General features: G+C 50.8%; 7 protein-coding genes across 7 annotated transcripts; 3 read left to right on the top strand and 4 right to left on the bottom strand.

Annotated features, from left to right (window-relative positions):
- Window positions 1–586: 586 nt before the first annotated feature.
- BDZ83DRAFT_578768 (dimethylaniline monooxygenase 2) lies at window positions 587–2,034 on the bottom strand (the record flags this gene model as incomplete). The annotated part of the gene is made up of 2 exons (XM_060505164.1): window positions 587–1,661; window positions 1,727–2,034. The coding sequence occupies 2 exons, from the start codon at window positions 2,032–2,034 to the stop codon at window positions 587–589; spliced, it is 1,383 nt and encodes a 460-aa protein (XP_060364469.1).
- Window positions 2,035–3,200: 1,166 nt separating this feature from the next.
- Window positions 3,201–4,780, bottom strand: BDZ83DRAFT_578681 (cellulose-binding protein; the record flags this gene model as incomplete). Its single annotated transcript, XM_060505154.1, has 2 exons — window positions 3,201–4,406; window positions 4,472–4,780. The coding sequence occupies 2 exons, from the start codon at window positions 4,778–4,780 to the stop codon at window positions 3,201–3,203; spliced, it is 1,515 nt and encodes a 504-aa protein (XP_060364468.1).
- A 1,930-nt stretch (window positions 4,781–6,710) lies between these two features.
- Window positions 6,711–8,511, top strand: BDZ83DRAFT_578752 (MFS hexose transporter; the record flags this gene model as incomplete). Its single annotated transcript, XM_060505162.1, has 4 exons — window positions 6,711–7,024; window positions 7,103–7,307; window positions 7,377–7,825; window positions 7,881–8,511. 4 exons carry the CDS (start codon window positions 6,711–6,713, stop codon window positions 8,509–8,511), a joined length of 1,599 nt encoding a protein of 532 aa, XP_060364467.1.
- An 895-nt stretch (window positions 8,512–9,406) lies between these two features.
- BDZ83DRAFT_752653 (uncharacterized protein) lies at window positions 9,407–9,641 on the bottom strand (the record flags this gene model as incomplete). Its single annotated transcript, XM_060514228.1, has 2 exons — window positions 9,407–9,514; window positions 9,582–9,641. The coding sequence occupies 2 exons, from the start codon at window positions 9,639–9,641 to the stop codon at window positions 9,407–9,409; spliced, it is 168 nt and encodes a 55-aa protein (XP_060364466.1).
- A 1,691-nt stretch (window positions 9,642–11,332) lies between these two features.
- Window positions 11,333–12,866, bottom strand: BDZ83DRAFT_578828 (major facilitator superfamily domain-containing protein; the record flags this gene model as incomplete). Its single annotated transcript, XM_060505170.1, has 3 exons — window positions 11,333–11,457; window positions 11,521–12,583; window positions 12,633–12,866. The coding sequence occupies 3 exons, from the start codon at window positions 12,864–12,866 to the stop codon at window positions 11,333–11,335; spliced, it is 1,422 nt and encodes a 473-aa protein (XP_060364465.1).
- Window positions 12,867–13,189: 323 nt separating this feature from the next.
- BDZ83DRAFT_623108 (uncharacterized protein) lies at window positions 13,190–15,674 on the top strand. The gene is made up of 2 exons (XM_060508365.1): window positions 13,190–13,873; window positions 13,926–15,674. Exons 1-2 carry the CDS (start codon window positions 13,331–13,333, stop codon window positions 15,450–15,452), a joined length of 2,070 nt encoding a protein of 689 aa, XP_060364464.1. The 5' UTR covers window positions 13,190–13,330; the 3' UTR covers window positions 15,453–15,674.
- A 250-nt stretch (window positions 15,675–15,924) lies between these two features.
- Window positions 15,925–17,641, top strand: BDZ83DRAFT_779283 (uncharacterized protein; the record flags this gene model as incomplete). Its single annotated transcript, XM_060515514.1, has 5 exons — window positions 15,925–15,949; window positions 16,182–16,465; window positions 16,495–16,505; window positions 16,606–16,710; window positions 17,109–17,641. 5 exons carry the CDS (start codon window positions 15,925–15,927, stop codon window positions 17,401–17,403), a joined length of 720 nt encoding a protein of 239 aa, XP_060364463.1. The 3' UTR covers window positions 17,404–17,641.
- Window positions 17,642–17,754: the final 113 nt, after the last annotated feature.

Genomic DNA, 17,754 nt, shown 5'->3' with positions numbered 1-17,754 from the left:
TAGATGGACTGTAAGTCGTGCATTTATACTTTACCATGTGAGGGGCATCGGCAGTCGAGGACGGCTGACATATCAGTCCGGAAATATGACCGGAATTTAGCAGAGCTCATACCGATGGCTCCATGCCGGTAACAGACGACTCCTCGATCCGACATTTTGATGCGGGGATCTGTTGCGCCTGTGACGTATTGGATGGTCGTGCGTTGCGTTCGCTGCATCAATAAATGCACACCAAACCCGCCTGTAACCAATCGTGCCGGCCATGATGACAGGTTACACCGGTGATAACAGCATCTAAGCCAAGCCCGTGGTCATCTTCGCTAAAGGATCCGGTCGGCTTTGAGGAGGGGCCGGCACCATCGGCAGGGCCCGCGTTGGGGTTTACGGAGGGGCAGGCCGGAGTTTGCGGGGCTAACTCCGGACCCGGTGTCACCACTCGGCCGTGGATACATAAGTGAAGATACAGCCAATAGGTATACGACAATGAAAAGACTTGTAGGTGGCCACACTATGACAAATCTAGATAAGACGAGAAGAAAACAACCTCAATGGCCGCAAAAATTTCCCGTGCTCACGACATGCAGCTTCACCTCTTAGCAGACTTGAGCTGCTTAACCAACTTGTTCATGTGGATGATCGCCTCTCTTGCCCCATCCCAAGTCTTCCTCTTCCCCGTCTCAAAGTACCTAAACGCATGCGCCGTCTCGACGCCGTGGTTAATCAGGTATACCATATAAGGGTCCTTAAACCAAGTCACCCAACCGCGCCATCCCCAGCCCAGGTTCTCCATCCCGGTGCCAGCGGCTTGATGCAAGAACCCCTGGAACTCCCACTGTTTAACAGCACCCGGCTCAGATCTGTTCTCCTGGTGCCACCGGCCGGCAACCCACTCTTGATGGCGGTCAATGGCACGTTCCATCTTCGGTCTGGAGGGGATCATGTCCGCGCTGACGCCGCGCCAAATGTTGCTTATCGCCATGGAGGTTACGTCTGAAAACGAGAAACCGTTATTCTTGCCGTACGTCGAGTACGCGAGGATCGCTATGCTGTCTGCATGCGCCGGCGGGAAGAGGTTCATATAGAGCCTAGCGATGGACTCGCCTCCGTACGGATGGCCGGCTGCGTCTGTCTTGGGCTTGCTCGTCTCCACGAAGGGAACGAGACTGAAATCTGCAGTGTAGCCAGTACAGCAGACAACAGAGTCGACGTCGTCTAGAACGGTCCCATCAGTGAACTCGATCTTCTTGCCCCCGAGGAACCTCTTGATCCCGTATAGGGACGACACCTTTCCCTCGCGCAGAAGCTGCAGGGTCGTGTCCATGCATCCGGCGAGATGCAGGCTTAGCGGGGCGACGTTTTCGAGAAGCCGCCATGCGGGGTCGATCTTGCCGTGTTGTCGCATCAAGAGGCCCGTGGCGAGCTTGACGAGCTTGTTGACCTGGTTGGGAAAGTTTCTCTGCAGAAAGTAGGACATTTGTCGTCGGGCGCGGTTGATGAGGAGGTCGGTGGGGAGGCCGTTGCGCCAGCGACCTATGATCATTGCGCCGTTCCGGTGCGACACGAAGGTCTCTCTGGCTTGGTCGACCAAGATGGTGAGAAGGTCGCTCATCGTAGCGCTGAGACCGACGAGGACAACCTTTTGGCCCTTATAATCTTCCGGGCTGGGAAATGGTGAGCAGTGAGCCTCAAGTACTATTCAAACGGGAAACGAAATACTGGTACATACTTTCGAAACTGTTGTGAATGGATGAGTTGACCTTGGTACAGCTCTTGACCTTCAAAGGTTGGCATCCTGGGTTGCGTCTGATAGCCGTGGCATAGGACGACCTTGTCGAACTCTTTCACCTCCTGGCTGCCTGATCTCATCATCTCGACTTTCCATTTGGTACCGTCTCCGTTTCTGACAACTTTCTTGACGGTGCTGTTGAAAACAATGTGCTTGTACAGGCCAAAATTCTCGGCATAGGATTCCATGTACTCTTCGAAATCGCCTTGACTCAAGAATGGCCCGTACTCTTTTAGGATGTCAGCCATCGGACGACTGAGGTGTTCCGAGAAAGACACTCATGCACTTACTGTCTGGCATCGGGAAATCCGTGAATCCGCAGGTGTATTTGCTGATGATGGCATTTGTAGCTGGAACGGTCAGTACATCCAGCAACGGAAGCGTTGAGGAGCATTTAAGGGGTCTCACAAGGGAGCGCAGTGGTCATGCTCTTGTCGTCGGTGTAGGACCAAAGGCCTCCAACTCGACTCCGTCTCTCGAATAGCGTAGCATCGAATCCATCTTCCCGGAGAGTCTTGAGCATCGACAGGCCGGTGGACCCTTCATCATCGCATCAGTACACACAGTTTGGAAGGCTCATTTCTCATTGTCTACACGCTACGTACCTGCCCCGATAACAGCTACAGTTGTTGCATTGTCTTTGACCATTTTGGTTGTGGAGCTGATGCACCGGACCAGACGATGAACCTCAACGTTGTTTAGATGGGATGAACGCCCGTGAGAGCGCGATGATCTTGCGACGCAGAGAGAAGGAGATGGGGTCTTTGTGAAGGAGGTCGCTGATAATAAGATTTGAGACAGGTGAGATGACGACGGCGCGTTGAATTCTCCGTCAGCACTAGCCAAGCCACCACCTCCGAAGAGATGAACACTGGATTTATGATCATCTTCCCACTATGCGACCCTGCGACCCTGCGACCCTGGAGTTTCACTAGCCAGGAAACTTCCCCAAAGACCTAAAGACATCAATCAGGTGCCAACATACGTCCGATGTAAGAAAGCTTCCTTCGCTCCAATCCTTCAGCATGCCGCCAATAAGATTGGAAACTCCAAGACCTTCCACTCTCGTTCCAGACCTTTTTTCGATTGGCACCTTTACTCGATAACGAATTAAAATCAGCTTACCTTGCTGAGACGCGACTCCAGCGTGGATTGAGTGGGATCAAGCACTCTACCTTAGTCTTGGCCTATGCTTCAGTTACATTCGACATGCTGCCACGCATCAATAAACATGATTGACGAGCCTTCTGAGTTAGCTGGTCAACGCAAACCAAGCATAGTATCATCTCATCCGTCAATCATTCAAATAGCAGCGCAAACACATTGAAGGCTCATCTGGTTTCCCTCTCATCGACCAAGTATGTAAGTCTCAACTGAAAGTGACTTGCATTGAGGGGCTAGTTGTTATCATATCTCATCCAGTATAATCCTTCATAGCATCACCGATAGCTAACAGCTCTTCCCCCTCTTTCAAAGGCTTGCCTCCTCTCAAATCTTTATTCGTCGCCTGAATCAAAACACGACGGTAGCTCGTCAGCGCGGGCGTCCCGCTATCCGTCACCTCCAAGATGAGATGCAGCACCTGGCCCTTGGCCACCGGCTGCCGGCTGATGAGCTCCATGCAGGACTTCTCAGGCTCCGGCACCGTGACCCTGATCTTCTTGCCCTCCGCATCCAGCTTCTCTATACCGAGTTCCGAGACCTCAAAGTGGACCAGCCATTGTGAAGCGCTCGGCTCGCGGTACTGCCACCACTTGAACGTCAACTCATCCCCATCGGGATCGTACGTCCCTGAGGCGTCCAGTTCGATTGTGGAATCGGCTTCAGCCTCGAAATACAGCGGCTCGAGGCTCTGAGAACCGTTGACGACGACAATGGGGTGGTGGTTTGTTGAAGCGACGTCGGGGTTAAGTGACCACTGCATGCGCGCCGCGAAATCGTTTTGGAATGTGTCGCGCCATCTCCAGATGGTGGCTTGGTTGGAGCGGTATGATTTGCCGTCGACGCCGACGACCGAGTCGGACATGTCGCTGTAGTGCTTGCCCTGCTGTCCAGCGTCGCTGGCGTCGGTGAGCGCGTAGCGACCTCCCCATGAGCCGTAGTCTGGGTGCTCTCGATCGCCTAGACCGTTCTGGATAAGGTAGAGGAACGTCGGGGTATCGCCCTCTGGGATGAAGAGGAAGTCGGGATACGCGGAGCCCAGCGGGCCGATCTGGATGTTCTCCTTGATCCATTGCTTCGAGACCTTGGAGAAGTCTGGACCGCCCTGGTCGAAACCGTAGTATTTGTCTCCAGAGATACCCGTCCACGCTGCCAGTCCGTATTGGTTCCAGCCGTGGATGGAGGAGATGTAGAAAATGTCGGGGAACTGGGTGCGGATCCAGGCTGAGGTGTCGTCCTGGTCGGAAATGGTGTACACTCTCAGCTTCGATCGCAACTTGGCTGCGTCTTCGGCAGAGTATTTGTCGCGAATAGTGAGGAGGACCTGGGCTAGGACGTTGGTACCGCCCCAGACGAGGACCCAAAGGGGATCTTGTGAGGGGGCCTCGATTCTCTCGAGGAGTAGCTGGGCACCGTCGGTCAATGGCTTGTCTGCACCTACACCGGCGAATCCGTACACCTGTGCGATTGAATGTCAGCATATTTTGATGTTTGAGCGACACCTGCCATGCTTCCATTACGTACCGGTGGCCCGGACTTGACCAGGGCTCGTAGGCTGTCGGCTGAGGGGTAAGGGTAGTCTGGATGCGTGTGTTTGTTGAGGTTATCCACGGCGCCGGCGTAGGCGTCGAGGATCTTGTGAATGTCTTGCGGGCAGACTTTGTTCTTCATCCATGTCGATGAGACGGCGACAAGGCCTTCGGTTTGAAATTGATTGGAGTAGAGGAGGTAACGAACGAGCGATTCGGCGTCGTCGGGCTCGTTCGAGATGTCTGTGAGGACGAACACTCTCGGCTTATTAGGGAATGTCTGCAGTCTGTTGAGTTGCGCCATGTTGGTGGTATCTCAGGTTACTGGTGTGTGGTTGTGACGTGATGAGTGCAAGGGAACAAGAATGAGAGGCAGGTTCGCAATGCAAGGGTTTCGGGTCCAGGGGTTTGAAGTTGAGTTTGGCACGATCACTTTGAAGGAAAGCTGCCCACTCCCTTATGACGAGCTGTTCAGCACGATGCTCTCACGATGGCCTCGGTGCTTAGGATTTCCTCATTTGGAACTCGACAGGAACTCCTTTCTCTCACACACATACTCGCAGAACATCGCGTGGTACTCCATATAGCTGAATACCATCTCGGCCTCTTTCCGGCTCTCCTCAATATTCAACAGGGTGGCAACCCCGCAATCCGACCAGCTTCTGGGGCTTGAGCTTGGCCGGTTTGGGGGCTGTCAAGCGCCCACACGAGTCGTGTGGGGACGGCATCTCCATTCTCCAAGGTAATTTACCAAGTCCACGGTCTGGGGCTGCGTCATTGCCAGATGTTTGGAGACCAGAATGCGAAAACCTTGGAAATGGTATGATGGTGAGAGTGGTAATATGCTCTGGGTAGTAATCATGAATGCCTTGACCGAACAACGACGGACAGAGAATGAGATGCAATGTCACGCTTAAACAATAGAAAATGAGTTCAACAGTTGGCTTCGGGAAGGATTCCGGGCCACGCTTGATGAATTTTTGATCACCTCCAAGCATCATTCAGATTTCGATCAATGCTTAACTTAGAAACAAGTCGACTATAGAAACAAAGCAACCACCGAGGAATCAAATTAGGAAATGTCAAGCACCGTCTGCCTCTAATCTAAAGATTTTAGACCGCGTCATGTCAACGCGGACCAACATCGGACAATGTCGGACAGCAACCCCCAGTACTTTTCTCAAGAGCGCTCTAGAGAGTCGGGGCAAAGAACAGCGGCTCGCCGGCGTGCCAAACTTCTTTTGTAAAATCGGGCGACCACCGGCGACGCGCCTCCACCGTTCGACACACCAAAACACCGCTAAATGGTGCCGCGTGCCGGGAATAGCCGGGGTTCTGTCTCGGGAGAAAGGCACGGGACAAAAGAATTTTCCCCAGGCGGAGGATATTGAGACTGCTGCGATGCCATCGCCGTTCCACGAAGACATGTGTTGCTATGATGCAGACAATACGATCTCGTTTTCAAATCTAAGAAAATTAGCACTGAGAGGCACCGTCAATAATGCTGTGTCTCTCCACATGCAGTCCTCGAGCGTCCGAGTTTTGGGCTCTTCAAATTAGTTCACCCTAGGCATACAGAACTGCATACAGAACTGCATATAATAATGAGTCTATTCACACCTGAATTCAAGACAACGACTGATGCCACCTCCTGGATAAGAGTGTCTCCGCTTCTTCCCCTGATGTTCAGAAACTTTGAAGACTATTCCTCGCGTGGGGTTCCTCGCCGGCAAACACTCCTGGATGGGGAAACCCCAGGCACTACACCGGACAAACGGTGGATATTGGCGTGACGGCGTCTTGGTCTCCTGACTCGTCTCGGCCAGTCTCCAACCAGTCTCCATCTTCCCACATAGAGTCGGGGCCCCGCAGGTATCCCCAGACGATGCTGGCAACACCCCGGATCCACCGTCGTGTCATTCCCCCGAGGTTCCAGATTTCTGGTGTGGCCGTTTCCATGATGTCGGCGTGGGACCATTCGGGTTCGTGCGCCCATTCGTACTTACGAGTCTAGTCTCAACCCATTGTGTGTGTTGCGGCTTTGCCTTATAAAGACTCGCTAGAGCCCGTGATGGTTGCAATCTCGAGCCTTGTCCTGCATCTTGGCGTTACCTTAGACTTCAGCCTCTTTTAGCCTGAATCCGAATCGATTCTTAGTCGTTTGACTTTTCTCCTTTTGGGGTTATTTCGTTTTAGGTCCGTCTTTTAAACCGAACGTAAGAAAGCCGGTCACGATGGTCGACGCTGAGAAGAAGGACAATGCCGACCACCTTGAGCACCCCGGCGAAGGTCAGGCACAACTCGCCAACCTGGGAAACCAGGAGGAGCACGAGCTTGGGAAGTTTGAGTCATTGAAGAAGTATCCGAAGGCGTCCTTCTGGTGCATTTACGCCGTATGGTGTGTTCTGGTCCTGGCGTTCGAGAACCAGGCAGGTGGCAGCATCTTGAGTATCCCAGAGTTCCGAAAGGACTTTGGTCATGAATTTGAAGGTTCCTATGTCTTGGATACGAAATGGCAGTCCGCTTTCAACGGCGCACCAATCGCTTCGTAAGTAATGCCGGCGCCGCATTTTTTTTACCGTACTACATGATCTAGACATATGCTAACCATCTTTACTTCATACAGAGCCGTCGTGGGTGCGTTAGGTAGCGGTCCTCTCGCAGACATCTTTGGACGAAAGAAGGTCATTGGCCTCGCTTTGGCATTCTCCATTACCGGCATCACTCTCGAATTCGTCGCAACCACAAACGAACTCTTCTTCGGCGGCAAGTTCATCAATGGTTTTGCGATCGGTGCTTTATCAACCGTGGCTGTCACATATATCGGAGAGGTAAGACTCCAAAGCTAAAATCCCGGCGCGTAACATGACCAGATTGGGTACTAATTTGAGCCTCATCAGATCACCCCCCTCGCCCTCCGCGGTCTCTTCACCTGCCTCTCAGCCCTATCATACACACTCGGACCCCTGGTCGTTGCCGTCATTGTCAACGAGACCGGTACTATGAACAGCCGTTGGGCGTACCGTGCTGTCTTCTGTGCCCAATATGGCTTCGCGGCGATCGCAGCCATCTTTTTGCCGTTTATGCCCGAGAGCCCATGGTATCTGGCTATGAAGGAGAAGGATGAACAAGCCCTCAAGAGTCTGAGCAAGCTAGGACACGCTGGTGACGAAGGCCGTGTCAGGCTGGCCGTCATTCACCAGACACTGGAGCAGGTTAGCAAGGAAACCGCAGGTGCCAGCTACCTCGAGTGTTTCCGCAAGTCAAACTTGAGACGTACCATCATCAGTATCTCGCCTCTTTGCATTCAGTCCCTGTCAGGAATCACTTTTGCTGCTTCTTACTTTACGTTAGTCTACCATGACTTGCCCTTCAGCCTTTGTACTTTGACTGACAGTCTCCAGGTATTATATGCAGCTGGCTGGGTACAGCACCGCCGACAGCTTCAAGCTTCAAATCGTCCAGCAAATCTGCTCCCTCATCGGAAACGTCATGTCATGGTATTTGGTCGACAAGGTGGGACGTCGCCCCTTGACTGTGTACGGGCTCGCATTCTTGACCGTGATCCTCCTCATCACCGGTGGTCTCGCCCTTCCCGGAACACTCTCCTTCAACAGGGGCACTGTCGCACTTTTGATGATGTACTGCTGGTGGTACAACGTCACGATCGGTGCGACTGCGTACACGATCCTCGCCGAGGTCTCGACTTCGAGACTTCGCATCAAGACCATCGCCCTCGGTCTCGCTCTGCAGAACGCACTCACTACCATGTGGAACTTTGTTCTGCCGTACCTGTTCAACCCTGATCAGCTGAACCTCGGCGCCAAGTTGGCATTCATCTTTGGCGGCTTGGCTGTCATTTCCTTGGTGCACTTGTGGTACAACTTGCCCGAGACAGCTGGAAGAACGTACGAGGAGTTGGATGAGATGTTCATGAAGAAAATCCCGGCTCGCAAATTCAAGAGTTACACTACTGAGGTTACTGTACGAGGAGAGGCTGTCAAGACGGCTATGGAGAAGGAGAATAACTTCTAAGAGGGATGGGAAGATAGTAGTCGGCCATTGACCACAAGATACACTTGCTTTCACGTTGAATAATATCGACACAACTGTCGTATTGCATGAAGTACTCCGGTCAATTATCTGTGAGTAGGAGATTCCCAAAAGATTGAGGATGTGCGCAACTGTTGTCGATGTCTACCCAAGCCAATCTAGTTCCATGATCACCAGTGCTAAGTCATTACTTCATGACTTGATAAAAACACTGAAGAATAAGTACAGAAGTTGTATCGGAGCCGATCATCCCCAGCGGAGTTCCAAGAACCTCTATTAACGTCTAGAGTATAGCTTCACCGCGTGAGCGAAGAAGGTCTTTGAATTCGGCGGGAATCTTCGGGACAATGCAGTCTCGCTGTCTTAGCTCCGCAAAATCTCGCAGCAATTGATATGCTTTGCATCGGAAAGCCTGATAAAGATGGCGGGTATGTGTTATGCGCGGACTAGAATAAACCAAACGCAAGAAGGGCCGCTAATCTCTCTGTCCGTGATCGACTGCGAACAAAACCCACACGTAATTGGTGTACAGAACATCTACCTACGTTCTGCATAAAAGAAAAATACTTTGAACGGATCGAGGGATGATTTCAGGGCTTGATTCTTGGCTTCATCGCTATGTTGCTGAACTCGAATATGATTCTTCACTGCACTCTGCGTAACTTGAAACAGAAGACAGAGGTAATCACAAGATATGGCAATGCAAAAGCTTTTGATTGACCGATAGAACCGCCATACACAGACCGTGGTTTCAAGCTGATCCAACCCTATCTGGATTGCGCTCAACTATGCTCAGCGATATGTTTCCCCATTGTCCAGGGTATTTGATAAGCTCCCAATAACTTGCGATGCCGGCTTTCCACCATTAACTCATTCCTTAGAAGCAAGCGACATTGAGCGCGCAAGTGCCGTCCTTGGGGCACTGCTTGGGGCACTCGAAGTTCTTAATGCTGTCAATGCAGGTGGTGCCTTGGCAGTAGCCAGCCTGAGGTCAAGCATTAGTGAATGAAGTATGAAATGATTTGGATTTGAGCACAGGAAAATTCACTTACACTAACGGCAGCCGGAAGAACCAGAGCGACAGCGGCAACAAAGAGGCTGGAGAACTGCATCTTGAAGGATGTGAAATTTGGGTTAAGTACTGGAAGTCTTGAGAAAGGCTTGGTGGGCTTTGTCGTTGAATTGAGAGAGCTGGTTTTAATTGCGAGTGATCGGCTTCGTCACGGGAAGCATTTAGTCTTTATATACAGCCTTAGGTGCTGGACTGTGCCCCGGTTGGATTTCTAGATTCGGCTTTCTTTGGATTCTTCTGCGAGTTGCGGAGAATACATGAAAGTCCGATCGCATCCTCCTCACTGTGAGGCTCGAGTCAGGTGGGAACTCAAAATACATTACATTGTTCAGCCTGCAAGTCCTACACCGTATTTGAGGGCCCGCGATAGGGTCCCACAAGACAACTTTAATATACAGAGAATTCTTGGCCAAGTTTGGGTCAGGCTGCTCCGTAGTGACGGATATGCATTGCCTTAGTGCCCCTCGACCAACAGCAGGAGTAAGGAACCGTGGCGTTGGCCGAGTTTGGGCTTGTCCAGATCGTAAAGTACTTCGTTTGAGTTCTTATAGTTGATAGAATGATTCTGAGATTGCAACTTGGGTTAACAAAGTTGGGTCTTCAACGCCCAGACCCATGCCGCTTGATCGAAGAAGACCCGTTGTCATTGTGTCGTGGTCAATGCCATGGTCAATGTCTAGGGCAAGTGGGCCGGAAACTCCACGGATTCCACGCCTCGCGGCCTTATATCCGAGACCGAAGAATACGCCGGGTTTTCAAGAGCCGGGGCCGTCCGACGTTCGGTGGATCCGATCCCTGTTCTACCGGGCTCGGGCTCAAAGATGCCTGCGAGGTTTTGATGACAATAATGAGGAAAGAAGCCTGCAAGTGTTGCTGCCGGACACATGGTCCAAGCGGTCAATATATCTGTCATTTGCGAATACTCGCACTTTTGCGGTGTGCCCGAGACTCGTATCTCACCGCGGTCTCTCCTCCGGGGGCTGATAGCATGAGCATGGAAGTTTTTGTTTTTTGATGCGCAGCATTATATGGAAAGCTTTCAGTACAAAAATGCTAAATACACCCAACTTCGGACTGAGTATGGCATTACTCGAGACAAAGGCTAAGCAGGAGGTCGCTGGGCACTGATCATCACAATGTAGCAATTTTATCCGTGACTCTATATTGCAAACCGACTCAAGATACATCCGAACTACTCAAAGGAAGCCATTCTTGTGTCTCAATTAAGGTATGTGGCCAAAGTTCTATTTATGTAAACATCTTCTTGCTAAGGGAATTTCACGGGAGGTAAATGAAATACCAAGTGGCATAGAAGAAGCTATCTGTCTATGGTAGGAAGTGTGATCCGATTAGACAGGATTGAAGAGCATCGTTCATTCAAATTAGTTGACTTAAAGGCCCGGATGTGTTTAAGGTTAAGCGCAATCGTCGTATTGCGTGCTACTGTCAATTTCCTGAGTAATAAGAAATCCCGCCGCAGAGCCCCTCCGCGCGGGAACGGAAAATAACCTTAAGTAAGGAGATTGAGTTCACCTCTGAACTGACAATGAGCCGACTCATTATCTCTGCATCTACCAGCATCTTGATAATCAGGGCTTGGACTGAGTCCAGGGGCACATATGCTCATGTCCGCAGGACACGGTGTTGGCCACACAGAGGCTCAACACTTACATGCATTAATAGATTGCCTTTGTTTGAATCTCATTGCTCCATAAATGACTTGTTAGTGCTTTAGTCCGTAAATGGAGCATACACACTTTTCTTCCTAATGACTTCACCATACTTAAAAAATAACACTGGGACTGGTATCAAAGAAACGCAGATGAAACCAAGTAGTGATGATGCCCATGCAACGCCTATAATCTCAGTTAGCAAATACCTAGCTCAGCTTTGTTGACTAGAAAGACGATTAAGCTTACCCAGTTTGTTATACATGCTGGTCGCAAACATAGTAAAACCGGCACCAACCCAGCTTCTCAGAAATACATTAGCCGCGATAGCGCTGTTTGAGAGTTGAGCATATGTGTCGATTAAGTACACCAAGCCTTGTATGAATATGGTCATGATCCCTATTCCGGTGGGAATGCCTGCAAGGACTTGGGAAGCCCAATGAATGTCTGGATCGCTTGTCCAGGCGAACCAAAACATGCCTATTGGTAATGAAACAGCACCGAATATCATTGGAATGAGGCGTTCTTCTGGCGGCACCTTTCCATCCGCTTTATATATCTTTGCGTACCGGTATTTGAGGTGTAATAGTACGACCACTCCTCCAAGGACAATGCCGAGCCCAAGACTTAGGAACGGAAGTGTTCCTACGCCCAGACTCCAACCGCGTTTGACGGAAAAGGAGATTGGGTAAGCCTCGAAGAAGAGGTATAAGATACCGTAAATGAGCGACATATAGACCGTCACGAGGGCCAAGATGGGCTCGCGGCAGAGCATGGCGATAGGTCTAACGAGGTACCTCTGCGCGATATCGCTCAATTCCAACCGATGCTCCTCGATAGCAGCATGGAGTGCCCAATTGCCAGTTTCGAAACGGAGCTCCCGAGCTCTTCTTTGGAGAATGACTGGACCATATGTCTCCGGGATGAACAGCAAGAGAATCGCCCACAGCACAGCACCGGGGATGAGTGTCAACCAAGCCGTCCATCGCCATCCCAAATGGGATTCAGTGACAAAGCCACCGACTATCGGCCCGAAAATGGAGCCCATGAAAGTTGCGCCGGCGAAGATGCAGACCGCGATGCCTCTTTCAATGGGAAGGAAGAGGTCGACGAGTGCGCCGCCGACGATGGCTAAAGGAGCCGCGCCTCCGAAGCCAACGATGAATCTGCATATCAATATCGTCTCGACGTTTGTTGCGACTGCAATTGGTATGTTGAAGACACAGAAGACGAGGAGTCCCAGTAGCAGGGGAGTCTTGCGGCCGTACAACTCGGAGAGCGGTCCAAAAACCAAGGGGCCAAATGCAAAGCCCTTTTGACTGTTAGCCATATCGAATTTGTCATATTGCAGCTGTACTTACCAAAACATTGAGGGCTGTTGCTAAATGCATGACATCCTTCGAGACCCCGAATAACTCGCTTGTCACCTCAGTTGCAGTGCTGAAAATTGAACTGGCAAAAGTAACAATGAAGGTAACAAGACCGTAATGAACTGTTGTTCCCCACTTCGTAACTGGGGAGAAGTTCCGAGGATTGCCAAAATCGTATTCATCGGTCCAGTCGACAACGTTTTGGAGGTCATCCTGTACTCCCATGGTGCAAAAGAAATGTCAAGGTCGATGCGACCAAGAGCGCACACAGCCGGGCTCCAACTTCCGTTAATATCCTGAAGACTTGTGAGCGAACTTATAAGAAATAGACAAAGCCTAGCCTATCTCTCTTTAGTTGATTCATATCTATGCACTGGGGGTATATGTGCAGAGTTTGATGATAGCTGCGTGTAACACCCACGCTTGGTCGACCTTCCCCACCTTTAAGTCCGGTTAGTAAGGCGAACCAAAGTCGAGTGCTCGGCTTTACGGGTGGGGATCAGCTCAAATGCCGTCGATGATCGAAGAGAAAGACTGAACTCAGTCAATCTCAAATCTCCGGCGATCGCAAACAACAAACAATCTTCCTCTTTCACTGTCGAACGTTCGAATTTCCGTCTGCAGCCATCTGCCGACTGCGGATACTCATTCCCATACCCACTTCACCCGGTAAAAGACACTCAACTACTATGTCCGATATACAACCAACGGAAGAAACGCCGGTGCACACTCGCCGGCGCCGAAGGGAGCGGCCGATGCTCGTCTGCCTCGAATGTCATCGCCGAAAGCTGAAGTGCAACAAGCAACGGCCCTGCGACCGGTGCTCAAAGAACAACCCCCCGTTGAAATGCACGTACGTGAGACCGGTCCTCGGCACCGCGTCGAAGCGATCGCCCCGTGAGCAGCAGCAGCAGCAAGCGTCCAACGAAAGGGAACAAGGCCCCGATATCAGGCATACACCGGGCCACTCCGGTGATCCGGCAGATGCAAGACCTGAAACCATATTGTCTGCTGGGAATCGCAGCGCTTCAGTTACCGAGTCTCGAGATAGAAGCGTGGAAGCCGACGATGCGGATTCCCCGAATCCTGGGCCCCAAGAGGGCTTGCTTGGTGGGAATGCAGACGCGTTGGGTATGTCCGAGAACGCCGGGACCCCGACCGTAAAGCCGAGCAAACTCAATTCGAGAAGAACTTGGTATGGGCGTAGTAGCAATCACTGGCTTTTCCCAAAGGTATGAGAAAACTCAGCGCCCGTGTTTTTTCCCCCCATTGACAATCATGTAGTTTCAACACATCATGGCTCTCATGGGCCGGGCTGGATTCTCTTTACCTGGCGGTCACTTCACAACATTCAATGAGCTGAAGACTTCATTGTACCAGCGGCGGACCCTCTTTCTCGGAGAGGCCCAGGGGCCCCAACTGTCCATGTTTGAAGAGTTTCCAACAAGGCTCACAGCCGATTTCTTAATCCGGCAATATTTCGACACCTTTGGCTCCGTTTTTGCGCTCTTACAAAAGCCAATTTTCCAAGACCAGGTCTTGATGTTTTGGGAAAAGCCTGAGAGCGTGCCCATTTCCGACTGTATACAAATCTTGCTGGTCATAGCTATTGGGAATGGTACTCTAGACACGAACAGCGGTCGATTGCCGGACACCAAGATCGAGGGGTGGTGGCATCTCATTCTAGCGTGGCAGAGCGTCGCCCTTCGTTCCACCCCTTGCGATGTCGGCACCCTTCAAGCATGCTGCTTGATCGACATCATGAGGCAGGTTTACAGCCTAGATTCTACTGCTACTTGGTCCTCATCTGGTATGCTGGCGCGAAACGCAATGGTGGCGGGCCTGCATCGCGATCCCTCAATCACAGGAGACCCCCTCACAAAGGACGAGCTAGAGACTCAACAAAATCTCTGGTACACGATTCTAGAGCTGGATTTACAAAGCTCGATGAATGAGGGACTTTTGACAACGATAGGACCCGACGACTGGGATATGTCCTTACCAGCACCTCCAAAATCGAATGGTATGGGTGAGGGATATAACCTAGATGCCTCGTCGCCTGTGCGCTACTTGATATCGACTCTGAGAACGCGAATGCGGATCGCCAACTTCCTCAACGACATCAGATGTTCTGTGAAGTATGAAGAGGCCTCCAAGTTACAGGAGACATTTGAAGCTGTGGCGCGTCCGCTGCTAGCAAACAGCTCTCCTGACCGCGGAAACTTTGCTCTACATTTCTCGACCGTTCTTTGCCAGAGGTCATTACTTGCCCTTCACTTGCCATTTGGTGTTCAAAGAAGCTCCTCATTGGCTTTCTCTTATACTTTGTGCGTCAGCACCGCCATCTCAATCCTCGAGACTATTGATCCTCCCAACAAACTGGCCAAAGGCTATGACTTGGGTGGACTGGTGAACATGATGAGGACCTCCGGATCCTTATTTCGTACAGTGGCCCTACAAGCCGTGCTGTTTCTCTGCTTTCAGATGGAAGCCTCCATCACTGACAATAAGCCCTGGACATTGATCGCCGAGCTCAGAGACCGAATCATTGATATTGTCGACCGCTACGCCCTCATTGCCGAGAGAAGGCTCGCGACGCAAGACTTTGTAGGGAAGGCTTTCATCATAGCCAATATGGTATCGGCGAAAGCCAAACTTGTAAGGATGGGACACAGCGGAACAGAGATTGATGCGGCTAGTCCGGCTATGGCCAAGGATATCGCCGAGGTGTGCTTCGCTATCTTCCGAAATCGGCCGGATATTCCTGGACCTGTCCAAGAGGATATGACACCAATGTCGCTAATGGAGTGAGCAATGGGATCCGAGGGTTGGTGTAACTGCTTATACTTTATGTACCGACACAGTGTGCTGCGAGATGGCCAGAGTCAACAAACCAGGGAAGGGAGTCCGCCCATTGACGACGTAGAGTTATTTGAAATGGCAGCAACGCATGTTTCTTTGATCTAGGATAAATCCACGAAGGTCCCAATTATAGACGTAGGCTATGTTCAGGACTATCAGTCAACGGCGGATGCTAAGTATGTTCCTATGCTATTACTATACGGTCCAGGCAGCCACAACTGAAGACAGAACCTGCGCTCCAGAACCATGAAGCCAGGACCATAGGCCATGGCATAAATCACGTCTTTTGAGAAGAAAGGGAGTTGCATATAGACATGAATCCCATATCGCGAGCGATCACAAAGTTTTGATGCAAAAGCCACACACGCTGAGGGGAAAGAAGCCTTTTCATATTCATCTCAAGCTGCAGGGCGATAACCATATGACATCTCAAGTCTACGATAAAAGTACTACCCTCCTGATACCTCAACTGCATGAGAGAGCATCTCGGCTGGATCAAACACACAAAATTCCCAGCACTACCTTCGAATCGATTCGTATAAGCTAAGCTATACTTGCTGTTCATTGCTCGAGGTACGATTCAAAGGTACTGACCAGACTGGCGGTCTAAGCATCTGTCTGTAACAGTTCACAATCAAAGATAGGGCTCGTCTGACTACTTGATATGCCCCTGGTAAGCCCTGTTTCCCCGTTTAACATCGTTGCTTGCCCCTGCCGTTGTAAATGCAGGCAGACTTTACGAGACCAGTTGGCGGGCAAGCGCAGCCTCCTCCAGCGTTACCGCACTCCCAGACGCAGGTTCCGCCATCGCTGTACGAGCATTCGATCCAGCCCGCGGGGCAACTTCGAGCGGAAACAACTCCAAGGGTGAGACCCATGATCAAGAAGGCCTTGGTGACAAGCGTTGCACAAGATTTCAAAAGAACGATGTAGGAGGGATTGCGAGATTGATAGACGAGAAGGTATGTGATGACTTCATTGCGTCAAGTAGGCATGGAAGAGGTATTTATAATGTGTTCTGGATACTGGAAGCCATCAACTATTTCTTACTAGGTCCATTTAAGTTATGTGCGCAGTTATGAATTAATTCCGACGGTGCTAGAGTGCGCTTGGGGCACATTGCGCGTGCCGTGTACTTGGAAAAGTGTTCCGTATCGTGTGATTTCCCTTCAAAGCCTGATCCTGTTGAGGATGGTCTTTTGCGCCTGTAAAGCCCCCCCCCCAAAAAAAAGACACCACATGAGTTACCGCCGGAGACTTCAAAAGGTCCCTAAGGTCTTCAGCCGGATAGTGAGGCAAACGGCGGTCTGGCGCGGGAGTTCGAAGCACCGTCGGGCACAACGACCAGAAAAAAGAGATTCTCTGCACCAAGAGTGTTTACACCACTTCATTGATCGCAGCAATCTAAGCGCCCGAATAGGTATAAAGATGCCGCTGTTAGCTCGAGCATCGATGGACCTGAAGTACTATCCATCAGCTTCATATATAACTCCATCCTTGACAGCTTCACTTACTCTCTCTATCTCTCTTTTGCATACACCTTGGGTGAGTGGGTAAAATGTACTCAAGGCTGGTAGAGACTAACATACTCTTGACCGAATATAGCATTATGAAGCTCACTACTGCCCTCGTTGCGGCTATGATCGCTCCGATGAGCGTCCAGGCTTACAATTATTACAGCTTTTGCCACTGTATCGACGCCAACCAACAGCCCAATGGTATTGCGACTGGAACAGTCTGTGGCAACCGCAAACCGTCGCACCAGTCGCGTAGCGACTGTATTGCTGACAACGGCGGTTCATTCTACAACTGCAACTTTTCGGATGCCTGCAAGAAGGCTGGGGCTACTGGTGACCAGGGACCTGCTAAGACCAACGCTTGGTGCCAGGACAAACGATAAGGGGAGAACGAGAGGCAGGGAGGAGGGGAGGCACCTATTGGCTCAACTTCGCGCCCAGCATCACAATAACTCTGTCATAGACACATACTAGTTTCTATTCTGCCTTGTTTACACCGTACTTAAGCTTGGCTAGCACATAAACATACTCAAACCAAATTTATAGTATCAGCTACGGGCTACCAAGTAATTCAACTATCATTTCTCCTCTAGATGAACTACATAGAGCAAAGACACTTTCTTCTGAGCGTGACACGAGAACTCCTCGTCATTTGATATGGAAGTTGAATGATAATTGTGTCGGACACAGGTGTGTATAGCGAGGTAAAGGATGACTTCTTTGAACAGCTAGAA

Source organism: Colletotrichum acutatum, assembly GCF_030867785.1.
Source record: "Colletotrichum acutatum strain CBS 112980 chromosome Unknown BDZ83scaffold_52, whole genome shotgun sequence".
NCBI lineage: Eukaryota > Fungi > Ascomycota > Sordariomycetes > Glomerellales > Glomerellaceae > Colletotrichum > Colletotrichum acutatum.
This window is presented reverse-complemented; position numbering and strand designations above follow the sequence as displayed.